Source organism: Anoplopoma fimbria, chromosome 9, assembly GCF_027596085.1.
Source record: "Anoplopoma fimbria isolate UVic2021 breed Golden Eagle Sablefish chromosome 9, Afim_UVic_2022, whole genome shotgun sequence".
Classification (NCBI taxonomy): Eukaryota; Metazoa; Chordata; class Actinopteri; order Perciformes; family Anoplopomatidae; genus Anoplopoma; species Anoplopoma fimbria.
The window spans coordinates 19,597,112-19,609,456 of NC_072457.1; the positions used below are offsets into that span (position 1 = coordinate 19,597,112).

General features: G+C 46.9%; 2 protein-coding genes across 2 annotated transcripts; one reads left to right on the forward strand and one right to left on the reverse strand.

Annotated features, from left to right (window-relative positions):
• Window positions 1-1,377: 1,377 nt before the first annotated feature.
• fbxo10 (F-box protein 10) lies at window positions 1,378-7,125 on the forward strand. Its single transcript, XM_054604204.1, is given in 11 exon segments — window positions 1,378-2,111; window positions 2,269-3,096; window positions 3,295-3,444; window positions 3,683-3,819; window positions 4,144-4,214; window positions 4,352-4,504; window positions 4,614-4,805; window positions 4,808-4,963; window positions 5,052-5,362; window positions 5,482-5,669; window positions 6,943-7,125. Coding segments are annotated over 11 exon segments (2,952 nt in total). The 5' UTR covers window positions 1,378-1,526; the 3' UTR covers window positions 7,124-7,125.
• A 995-nt stretch (window positions 7,126-8,120) lies between these two features.
• On the reverse strand, window positions 8,121-12,240 carry polr1e (RNA polymerase I subunit E). The gene is made up of 12 exons (XM_054604206.1): window positions 12,150-12,240; window positions 11,689-11,838; window positions 11,268-11,371; window positions 11,082-11,158; window positions 10,860-11,001; window positions 10,614-10,758; window positions 10,311-10,421; window positions 10,088-10,184; window positions 9,878-10,008; window positions 9,702-9,783; window positions 9,022-9,153; window positions 8,121-8,297 (listed from the first exon to the last, which is right to left on the reverse strand). The coding sequence occupies exons 2-12, from the start codon at window positions 11,750-11,752 to the stop codon at window positions 8,132-8,134; spliced, it is 1,251 nt and encodes a 416-aa protein (XP_054460181.1). The 5' UTR covers window positions 11,753-11,838; window positions 12,150-12,240; the 3' UTR covers window positions 8,121-8,131.
• Between the last annotated feature and the right edge of the window lie 105 nt (window positions 12,241-12,345).

The following is a 12,345-nucleotide window of genomic DNA, read 5'->3' on the forward strand; positions in this document are numbered from 1 at the left end:
AGTGCCTTTGAATGATTAGTCCAGTCCAGTTTATTGTTCAAGTGAACACCCAGGCACTTATAAGATTGCACAATCTCAATGTCCTGTCCCTGGATGTTCACTGGTTCCGGAGGACAGTGTTTTCCCCGGCGGAAGTCCACCACCAGCTCTTTGGTTTTACCGGAGTTGATCTGGAGGCGGTTCCGCCGGCACCATCCTATGAAGTCCTGGTTCAGTTCTCTGTATTCCCTCTCATCGCCTGCGGAGATGAGGCCGACGATTGCAGAGTCGTCAGAGAACTTTTGCAGGTGGCAGGTAGCAGAGTTATATTTGAAGTCTGATGTGTAGATGGAGAAGAGGAATGGAGCCAGAACGGTTCCTTGTGGGGCCCCCGTGCTGCAGGACACCCGATCTGACTCACACTCCCTTATCCTCACATACTGTGGACGGTTGGTGAGGTAGTCCAGTATCCACGCAGTGAGGTGGTGGTCCACCCCGGTCTGCTCCAGCTTGTCCCTCAGAAGCAAAGGCTGGATGGTGTTGAAGGCACTGGAGAAGTCGAAGAACACGAAGTAGTTGAATGAGAAGGTGTGTCCAAACTTTTGACTGCTACTGTACATCTTTCGGGTTTTGATGATGGTAATTATTTAAGAATCAGAATTGAATTATTGAAAAAAACTAAATTGAATTAATATTGATTTAAGGAGAAATTGTGTGTAAATGGAAAACTTTCAATTGTTTACAAGAGTATGCAAAAGGTGTTTAACTGTTTAAAAACTGCATTTTACATCAAAATCTATTTGCTTACATTTATAAGGAAAGCATTAACGCTCAGTGGGGCGTTTTTTTTTTCATGTAGACCAAAAATGTTGGAGTATTATGAAAGACATGTATCTCTGGTGAGGACACACACACACACACACACACACACACACACACACACACACACACACACACACAGGGATCACCACGACGTGAACAGCAGCCTCCCTCCACATGAACGCCCACTTTTGGGAAGCGGAAGATGGAGCCAGCTCTCTTGTTTGTTTCTCTGGCTCTTGCCGTAAACTGGAAGCGACTGTCTGAGCTCCCTCCCGACGGCACATCTGCACCCCCCGCGGGTTGTTATGAACTCAGATAGCACACATGTGTCGAGTCGTCTAATTATGGCCATCTGGTAAAAAAAAAAAAAAAAAAAAAAAAAGGTACGGCTATATTTGTTTTCTGTTGTTTTTTTTATATGCACGGAGCTAATGTCGCAGGCCTGCAGGAAGCAGTCACGTAACGTTGGGTTAAGAATACAAAATACACCGCGTCGTTTTCACCAAAAGTCTGCTGACGTAACAGTGTGTGTGTGTGTGTGTGTGTGTGTGTGTGTGTGTGTGTGTGTGTGTGTGTGTGTGTGCGCTCAGCTGTTCGTGTTGTTGTTGTCGCCTTAACTGCAAGTGCGTGTGTGTGCGCGTGTCTCCAGGTCCTCCTCTCCTCCTCCTCCTCCTCCTCCTCCTCCTCCTCCTCCTCCTCCTCCAGTCGGCGGTGTCGCTGCTGCCATGGAGGTCGGCAGCCTCCCCGTGGAGCTGTGGAGGGTTATCTTGGCCTACCTTCCGCTCCCGGACCTGGGCCGCTGCTGCCAGGTGTGCCGTGCCTGGCGGGAGCTCGTCCTCTCGCTGGACAACACCCGCTGGAGACAACTCTGCTTAGGCTGCCCCGAGTGCAGGCACCCCAACTGGCCCAGTCAGCCGCACCGGGAGCCCCCGTCCTGGAGGGAGGCCCTGAAGCAGCACGCCCTGTGCACCCGCACCTGGACCCAGAACGGCCCGGAGCTCCAGTCGTCCGCCTGCCTGCTCTTTTTCCGTCGCAGAAAGGACCGCAGGGTTTGGCACGTGGGGCCCGGGTGCGAGTTTGAGACCCTGCGTGGGGCCCTCGGAGCGGTGGGTCCGTATGACCGCGTAGTTCTCCACCCGGGGGTGTATGAGGAGCAGGCCGAGGTGGCCCTGAAGGTGCCCGTGGAGCTGGTCGGGCTGGGTAAGCTGGGCGAGGTGGCCCTGCTGGTGTGCATGGAGCAGCAGTGCCCCACGGCCCGGCTGTGTAATCTGGTCTTCATGCCGCCCTGGTTCTCCACCGTGGTCTACAAGGTGAAGTAGCAGCTTGTGGTGATGTTTTCATGACACAGAATAACTAACTCTGTTCACCTCAAATGTCTTAAAATGATCTCTGATATATATATATATATTTATTTTTTTTGCTGAATCTGTCTCGTCAGTCATCTTTCTCTCCCTGCTTTCTCTCTAGACGTCATGGGGTCACGTCCAACTAGACAACTGCAACTTTGAGGGGGCTCAGTTGCAAATCCGTGGCCCGGGGACCTGCCAGGCTCGCTTCTGCTCCTTCTCTCAGGGAAGCTCTGCCCAGCTGCTGGGTGTCGTCCTCAGTCTGTTGGACAGCTGTGATTTCTCGGGGAGTGACACGGCTTCTGTGACTGTTGAGGGTCCTCCGGTGTCGGAAAGGAACTGGGCTTGTAAATACTTGGCTGCCCTGGCCAGGACGTTCCCTTCATGCGGTTCGTCAGGGAACAATAGCCCTCCTGGATGCCCGCTGGCTGGCTCTGCCGGCGGACATCAAACTCCCAGTGCTTATGTGAAAAAGGAGCAAATGAGCGTCGAAGACTGGCAGAGGAGGACTGGGGTGGATGCAGTGTGTCGGGGCACAGTGATCGAAGATGGCTGGAGTGATGGTGACCGCAGCGAGGGAGAGGAGGAGAACCGGGATGCAGGAGGGACCAACAACAGCAAAAACCCACTTATATTGGATTACAAAATCCCTTGTGACCAGCATGGCCTATCCCATTTGCTCAAGCCCCGACCAGATGGCTCCCTGCCACTGGCCTCCTCCCCAGACCCGCCGTCTGTGACCCCCGAGCCCCTCACCCTTCAGCAGGAACTAGACAGGGACCCAGAGGCCCAGATGTTGGCCGCCTCCACCCTCGGCTGTATCCTCAGACGCTGCCTCTTCCGGGAGGGGAAGGGCGGCGTGCATTTGTCTAATTACGGTCAAGCTCGGTTGGAGGGCAATGTTTTCCGCGGGCTGAACTATGCCGTCCGCTGCATCCAGAACTCCACGGTAAATAACAATAATAACGTTCTTCAGACCTCTAGAATGTATCTCAACACATTTAAGTCTCATTTATTCAACGACTTTTAAGATGCATACCTTTTGAGTCATGTATCAAGTTAAGGAAGTAGCTCAGATCATGATTAATTAAGCAGCGGTTTCCAGTTCTGAGTGCTACTTGAGCTCTTCCTCTCTTACGTCCTTCAGGTGGTGATGCTTAGAAACGAGGTGTGCGAGTGCCGGGCGTCGGGCGTGTTCCTGCGCCTCTCCGCTCAGGGCCTCATCGCCGAAAACAACATCCACTCCAACGGGGAGGCAGGGCTGGACATCCGGAAAGGGGCCAACCCCATCATCGTGGTAACTGCTGCTGCACTTTCTATCGCGGTCGAGTGAGAAAGGAACAATACCCCCCATTTGACAAAATAAGTGCAAATAATATTTTCCCGCAGAGCGTTCAACAGCATTTCACAGTCAGTTGTCTGTTTACGTCAAACTACCACCACATCAAACTTGGTTCTATAGATTTGGGGGATTCTTTTGAGGTCATTTCCAATGGCTCCTAGTTGTCTTCATCATTCTGTCTTTCATTCCACAGTGCAACAAAATACATAGCGGTTTGCGTTCGGGGGTTGTTGTCCTTGGCAATGGAAGAGGTTCAATTCGGAGCAACCAGATCTATAACAACAAGGAAGCGGGCGTGTATATTCTCTTCAGCGGGAATCCTGTGGTCAGGTAGGCGGGGCCTCGACATTTGAATTGCATAGGAATGTGTAGTCTGCTTTTCCTATGCTTGGATGTTATTGTGTTCACACTCCCCCTTCCTTCAAATGTAAAACTCTTTGTGTTGCATGGCTTCATCATTTCTATGACTGCTGCAGTGCTGCGCTCTATATTTTGCTGCCATACATGGCGGAGCATTTAACAGTAAAAGTGTGGTGTAAGCGGTGTCTTATAATGCTGTGAGACGTGACTCTGTGGGTTCAGTAGCTGACATAAAGAAGCAAAGCAATCCTTTTCTGCATAGACTGCTACATAACCTCACTTTCTCTCTTTTAGCGGGAATCACATCTTCCAGGGCCAGGCGGCGGGGATCGCTATAAATGAGAACGGCAGAGGGATGATAACAGGTGATAACACTTCCACAAAAGCATGCCACATGGCTTCTTCATTTTGCCGCACTTAACAGAAAGTAAAAGTACCATTTGTGTTCGTGAAACCTCAATTATTATTTTTTTAATTACATATCAATACATTTTAATTGCAGAGAATGTGATCAAAGAGAACCAGTGGGGGGGGGTGGACATCCGCAGAGGTGGCGACCCCATCCTGAGGAACAACCACATCTGTTATGGCTACTCTGACGGTGTCGTTGTCGGGGAGAGAGGCCGCGGACTTATTGAGGGAAATCACGTCTACTGTGCGTAACATCAGCCTGACAACGGCGGTGGCGTACATTTGGCTCACCTTTGACCTCGTCTCCACCGACCGTGGCATTTCATTTCTACTCTCTGTCTTGTGTTCGTTAGGTAACAAAGGCTGCGGTGTGTGGGTCATGTCGTCAAGCCTCCCGCAGCTCCTGGGGAACTACATCACCCATAACTGCATGTACGGGCTGGCGGTGTTCTGCAGGAAAGACCCAGAGAACATGGAGGCCAGGGACGGGAACTGGCCAGGACAGGAAGGCATCGGCGGAGAGGCGGGCAGTGGGGAAAGAAGGGGGTGGAGGGAGAAGGGAGAGAAGGGCAGGAGAACTTGAATGAAGAGGGGGAACTCTTTGCATGGGAGAGCGATCTGGACAGCGAGGACGAGCGCCACTCCGCCCGTCGCTCCATCAGCGTGGCCCTGGTGGAGAGCAACTGCATGAGCTACAATGGAGGTACTGATAGACCCGTTGGGTAATAGAAGTGCCATTCACTTCCTGTCTCTAATGTTCCCTCCATCTTTCCGTCTCTTTCTCCCCGTAGCGGTTGGTCTGTATGTGAAGAGCAGCGAACCTCTGAATGTTTTCGCCAACCTCGTGAACAGTAACCGCGGCACCGGCGTGGCTGTGCTGCAGAGCGGCCAGCTGACCCGGCTGGTCACAAACTGCGTTCTCGAGAACGGCCGCGGTGGGGTCACGGTGGAGAAAGACTGCCGAGTGGAGCTCCGTGGCAATGGTGTCTATAAAAACAGCGGCCATGGCGTCAGTTTCGGCGGTAACGGGCAGATTGTGGAGAATGACGTCGTCGGAAACCGTGGATACGGGATCCAGGTGTCTGGCAGTGCCGACATCAAGGTGGGATGAACCTTCGGCTGGAAAACAGTTCACTTCTCCAACACTGTACACTGCTCCATAATGAACAAAAAAACTCATCACTTATGTACATATGGTTTTCTGACATTTTTTTTCTTTAGGTGTTGCGCAACCGTGTCCAACCAGCACAGGGCTGTGGCGTCGCTGTGCTCGGGCCAGTGAAAGGTGTCGTTCATGACAATCTCTTGTTCCAGGGACACCCAGGGAACAAGAAGGAGCTGCTACATATGGATCCTGGCAATGAGAGCTGTGTGTTGCGCAACAACAGTGTTCTAAGGCATAATAACAGGTAACTGGGCAACTGACAGACAGAGCCAGAGATTCAGACCCTCCGTGGCTTTACTCATCTCCCTTTTTCTTCTGCTGTACACACACACACACACACACACACACACACACACACACACACACACACACACACACACACACACACACACACACACACACACACACACACACACACACACACACACACGTAGCTATAGACTGAAGAACATTTTTATCATAGTGGCTCATTGTGGTGACAATCATCACCTGAATATGCAGTTCTCCTCTGTTTTATGGAACTTTATAACGAGCCTCAGCTTTACTTCTTTGTCTCTCTTGTCGCTCTTATGTCATTTTCATCTGCAAAAGGCAGCTGTTTTGAGTATAAAAAAAAATAATAATCTCAGCATCAAATGACAGAAGGACACAGTAATCACCAGTAAGACCAGTGCTTGAAGTGGGGAAAAAACAAGTGCCAGTTCTCCCCTTAGTCAGAAGTTTGCCTGTGGTTCGGTCGGTATCGGCAATCATCATTAAATTCTGAATTTCTACATTAAATAAAAGATATTATAATATATAAGGTGAGGGGGTTTTTTTTGACCTAAAATAAAGCAAATATTGGACAACTATTATGAGCCAAAAAGCTTTAAAACTAAAAATGGTATAGTTAATAATTACTATTCAATTTATTTTTCACACATCACAGCCTTAGCCTGAATATTAAATTCTTCGGGAAACGTTTGCCCGGTCAAAGCATATTCTGTAAGTTAAAAGAACAGATTGACTATTGCACTATGTAGCGGCATCTTGTGTTGAGGTTACAGATTGTAACCAACTAAAACTTCTTCAGTGTGCCGAGGGTGCAGGAGAACGATGGTGGCAACGAAAACCTGAATGGCCGTTTTTTAATTTGTCTGTTTTGGGATACTGTAGAAATATGGTGGCCATTTCTGTGATGAAGACTTCGAAAGGGCTCATTCGAAATCTAGAGTAAACTCCAAATATAAGAACAAAAAGAAAAGGAAAAAAGAAAACATACTTATTAATATACATTCAATTGTTATGACAAACAGTTCACTAATAATTTCTTACAAAAGGACATGAACATTGTATTGATAAAATACAGTATTCTTGTTCTATTCATATCATTTTACAAGGTGACATGTAAATGTTTCTGCTGTCCACATGAAACCAAAAATCTTCGTTTTTTGCAGGATTAACATCTGCACTGCTCCTGGTTATTTTTTGAATTTTCTGTCTGAAAAACTCTTACTTCATCTCTTTGCATTTTGTAGCTGTACATCTGCTCCTCCCTGGGTTTTGGAAAACCCTCCACCTCGTCCGCTGGCCAGCTCCCCTTCCGGCCTGTCCTCGTCCCAGTATCCCTCCAGACTCGGAATTTCCATGACGACCAGGATCAGTGCCACTGTGGAAAGCGGCTGCCACAGTGGCAGCATGTTCTGCTCCATCCTGTGAACGCCGGCAGGCAGTCGGAAACCAGCACGAACAACAGAGGTCGGCGTCTTCTCACTTTTGAACCGGTGTGTATATCGAACATTTGGATCGCTCTGACGTTCTTCCTGTGAGAAGACCTTCCAAAATAAAGCCCTCTTGCTGGAGCTCTAGTAACAGTCAAAGAAGAGGCTGCTCCCAGTTTAACCACTAAAGGGGCCGTGCCCCTACCAGTACATGAGGACACCACAACATTTTTTTCAATCTGAAAATCAGGCATTTTTAATTTCATGATCAAATGACCAGTGCACTCATCAAATGTGGACTAATGGAGTGAAGCTGGAGTACAATACATTCAAGCATCGTCGTCACCCTACACTTTAACCCCCCCATTTTCCATACTGAAGCTTTAACTTAGTGTGCTTTTTACATTCATATTCATGAGCAGACCTGCTGTAGACTTGGTTGGTTTCGTCGAGTTTGCTTCTGAGACTGGCTGGTTGGGAAGAGCACATTTTTATAAATCCGAAGATACAAAACAAAGCTGTGCCTTGTTGGATTTTTATTAAATTGATTGTCGCTAGGGAAGGAGTTGTCATAGTGGGAGGTGTATACGCAAAAAAAAAAAAAAAAAAAAAAAAAAAAAAAAATAGGCAGAAAAAACAAAGCCATGCTTCTGCTTCTGGTACAGGGCCATTTCCCGGTCAGCCTGCGTTTTTTGCATCATGTCCCGTGTTTTTGCAACCACACACTCATCTGGAAAACATTAGGTGTGCAATATGTGCTTTCTTCAAATGTGCCTCTACGTTTTTACTGTGGACGCCAGATGTTCTCTGTCATCTAGAATGTGCTTAGGGCCAACTCCTCCGCTCTTTTTGTACCTTGCACAGTTAGCAATAATTAGCGATATATAACGTACAACTCAAAGTTCACCACTTTATTTGTTTACAAAACACATTAATAAACAGTTCTTGTTTGTGGAATTTCCAATTCTTACAGTCCTCCTTCCCTATTCAGTTCTTGTCTTGACCCTCAGTGCATTTTCTTTCGTTTCCGCCTCTCCGTGAACTGTTCGTATTTGACCAGAGGTAGAACCAGAGAGGCCTGCCGGTTTGTGTCTCGCGGGTCGGACTTGTCGGCCTTCCCCCGGGGCATTTTACTCAGAGTCAGTCCCATTGACTTTGCTACTTCATTCATCCTGTAGGAAGACACAAAAAACATCAGTTACGTAATGCAGAGTTCTGTAATGCAACTCCCGTTGACAGTGTCTTATGTGCTGTGTAAAACAGGAATTATACAATTCACCACTCTATGTGATGATCAGCAATAAGCGGAAAGAACAAAAGGTTATTTACATCAATACATGCAGATGAGTCAACCCCATTAAGCTTAACCACAAGCTTCCAGTGCAGTTATTTAAACAGTAAAACTAAGTGATTTCATTTAATGCACTTTTCACACTAAATATTCAGGTTCTTGCCCTTATTCCGAAAAGACGATATTCCTAAACTGGTGACATCTTTAATGTAAATGAATATTCATACTCCGATCAAAGTAAAAGTGTTTCTTCTTCCGACCAGATATGTGGGCTTTTTTTAACACATGCAGCTCTACAAACTGTTGGTAGTTGGTTTGGGTATAATGACACATAGAGCTGGCCAGAAGAGGACCGGTGTAGCAAACTGCTGTAAAAAAATAAACTTTTAGACACATATTCCTAAAACCAGAATATTATCAGCATATCCAACTTGTCTTAATCAGATAATGCTCGATTTGGAACAAGACCTTGTTCGGAGTATCCAAACAGAATATGCTGTTTACATGACCCACGTACGACAATAACATGTTGCAACACAATGTGTTACATTGTTAGTTTATTACAGTTTCCATATACGAATGCAGACGTGGCGTTTTATTCCTACCTGGCCTCAGTGATTCCCAGGTCGCGGTGCAGTAACGTGAGGTCGCCAGTCATGTGACTCATGTGAAGCATCAGGGCCAGGGAGTATGCCGCTAATTTGGCACGCATTGATGATGACACCATGTTCTGGACCCTGAAGAATGAGGTATGGAGAAAAAGGGAAATTTCGATGAAATGTATTTTCAATCAAATCAGTGCAACAACAATTATATTAGTAAGACCTACATGTTTTAATATAATAAATGCATCTGGATAGACTGTAGAAAATATGAGCGTAGTCTCCTTGACGTAAAACTTTTCTCTGAAGAGCAAAATATGTATTTCACCAGGCTGTTTAAATGTTTGTTTCTGCTGTAAAGTTGGGCCTTTTAACATGATTGTCTATTGGGCAGGGCTGGGGAATGTGGAGGAAATCTGATATCATGATGTTTTACCAAATACCTCAATATCAAAAACAAGACGATATTGTAGGGTTGACGACTAGTGCTTCAAAATATTTACACACTGACATTTTTCATATATCATCAGAAATGTGGATATCATTTTAACATCAAGTTGCAGATTTAATCCAACCAAAATTAAGTCACATCCCAGTTCACAAGGCACTAATGATAAGTAAAAGCTGATGCAAAGCCTGCAGATACTATACTAGATGACAAACGTGCCAAAGTCCCGTCCTACCTGCCGTTGTTGAAGGTCTCCACGGTGAACGTTCTGAGCAGCTTGCTCTGAATGATGCGAGGGCAGCCTTCCTCCTGCCCAACTGTTCATGTAAACATAAGTCACAGTTAGCCTGCGTTCCGGTTGCAGAGAGAGAAGGATGCATGATGACGGGCGAAACAAACGACACTACTCACACTTGCGGGTGACGTTCTTCTGCCGCGCCATCTTGAGGAGCATCCACAAGTAAAAGGCGCAGCACGACACTTTATCTCTGGCTTCACCCACAGTCGGCATGTTCTCCAGGTACTTCACCACACACAAGGACCTTCGATGTGGAGACAAAATTAGAACGCAAAGAAACAAATGAAATCTCTTAGTAAGCGTGAGCTCTCTGTAGCCCTTACCCTCCGTCATCTCTCATCTTGTGGATCTCCTCGAAGGTGAGTGCAGCCAACTTGGAGCCAGCCTGCTCCAAAGCCCCCAACTCCATCGGACTCAGGACTGCAGATATCAATTAAGGAAAATAACAAACAAGCTTACGCTCCAACTACATTATTTGTTACGCGCATCTGCAGTTCCCTCGTTGATAAACACGCTTGAGCAAAAAGAGGGGAAAATTAAGGATACGGTCGTCAAATAGGTAGACGTTCTCAGGTTTGTCGGCGCCTGCGTTGCAGGGCGGCAGGTGGAGAGCCAAGTCGTCCTGGGCCTCCGTCTCAGCAACTTCCTGTTGGAGAGCTGAGGGCAGAAAAAAAGAGATTATGATAAACATATTGATAGAAGAACAGAGGAAGACTTGGTAGCTGGGTATTTAAGGTTAACCTATCAACTCTTCTTCTTAATTATCCGATCTCTGTTTGAGGTGAGCCCTCTTATGTATATTGATTTAAAGACTTCTAACGTCCATAACCATGACTCCACGTAGCTTACCTTCAAGACCCTTCTGGTGGATCACGGTGTTGGCAGCCTTGGCCACCGCTTGATGCAGTGTGTCACTGCCCACCTGATTCAGCCTGCGGGTGTTCAGGGCTCTCTTCTGCTTGTTGGTGCCGAACGCCTCGATCAAAGAATCAACCTTGAGAGGAAAAAAAACACAAGATCAAGACATTAACACAGAGCTCATTCTTATTCGAGTCTCAGTCTAATTCTCAGAAGAACAGGGACTCATCAAAGCACCTTGTCTCTGTACGTCTGGGTCGTGTCCTGGGCTGTGGGGGTCTCCGTTGCCTCTCCTGGTATGACAGGCTGCATGTTGAAGAGCTGGGCCACGTGCACCTCCATTTGCATGGTCTGCCTGTTTAGCACTCCCACGTAATATCTGCACAGAGACAACCAAACATCACATCTGTTACTTCTCCTCACGGTGGTCACTTCAGACAGAATCTCTGTCCCACCTACTTGCAAAGGTTGTTGCATTTCAAGGAGCCCGCTCCAAAGTTGTTCCCAACGTAGGCCAGTCTGTCTGATTCAGCAGCCTGGACAGAGGGAACGAACTGACGTCATTAAAGTACTTTTGACAGGTGTTGCAGGTGTGTGTGGTGACGTCACAGTGCTTAGGATGACAGCAGCCTTCGTCTCTCTCACCATGATCCGCCTGCTCTTCTTCCTGGGGTTACTCTCGTCTGCGTTCTTGTACATGGTGAAGTCCAGCTGGTCTGCATGTTTGACGTTGCCGTTTGAAAAGCGGACTGTGAAGAAGATGAAGAGGATGAAGAGGATGAAGAGGACCAAGTTAACATGGTGTTAAAGCTGCGACTAACAAGATCAAACAGTTTGTTTCTCACTGTGCTTACTACTGAGACATTGTACTTCATACACACTAGGAAAAAAAATAAAATAAATCCCCTCCAGTAAGCACAACACTAAACAACCGGCCATGCTGCTAGCACCCACGTGTACAATATAAATGGTGGAATTTCAAGCACGAGCCTACATTGACTACAACCGTTATAATTACTCTATTCACTTAAAAGTATCTGGCAAACAACAAATGTCAGACAGTCACCAATAACAGCCTTGTCGGAATCTCTTTCCTCTCCGCAGCACACCAACGAGCAGGAGGCGGCCATCGCTGTTGTCGTGAGTTTGACGCAAGAGGCTTCACTCCTTTGAACTTCCGTTTTCGACCGGAAGGACTCGTGTCTGCTCCGCACTGCTATGGAAAGCCGAAGTGACATTAAACTTCTTTAATTTCACACAATTTATGTTAAATGGCAAAACATGAGTCGTGTTAAAATATATTTATAGGCGTTTTCGGCTTTTCCATTGTTGAGCAGTTCAGAGGCAAATAATAAAAGCTCCCAATATTGTGTCGCCTTTAACATATCAATAACTGTATTATGTGTGGGCCTATGTGAAATGTATGCATTGAAAGAACGAAAATAAATTCCTGTTCATTTGTCCAAAACTTAGTTGATAAGAGCAAGTGTTAAATAAAGTCAGAAAAGTCAGTAGCAAAATGATTACCACAGGGTCATAGGGTTGACGGGTACTATCTTGACACGCTATAATCTTTGAATACACAGCCCTTTATGACACAACAGCGGCACTGTGGTGACGTGTGGAACTGCAGCCGCCGACTCCTCGAGGTGAAGCGGAGCACAGCGCCCCCCTGTGCGTCTGGATGGGAAAATACAGACTGCTTCGATACAAACAAGCGACC

Excerpts from the sequence above, each read along its gene's own strand:
- polr1e (XM_054604206.1), bottom strand. The coding sequence starts at position 11,752 with ATGGCCGCCTCCTGCTCGTTGGTGTGCTGCGGAGAGGAAAGAGATTCC. Across the intron at positions 10,185-10,310 it reads CGTCTACCTATTTGACGACC|TCCTGAGTCCGATGGAGTTG; the intron begins GTATCCTTAATT and ends TGATATCTGCAG. Across the intron at positions 8,298-9,021 it reads CTGGGAATCACTGAGGCCAG|GATGAATGAAGTAGCAAAGT; the intron begins GTAGGAATAAAA and ends GTCTTCCTACAG.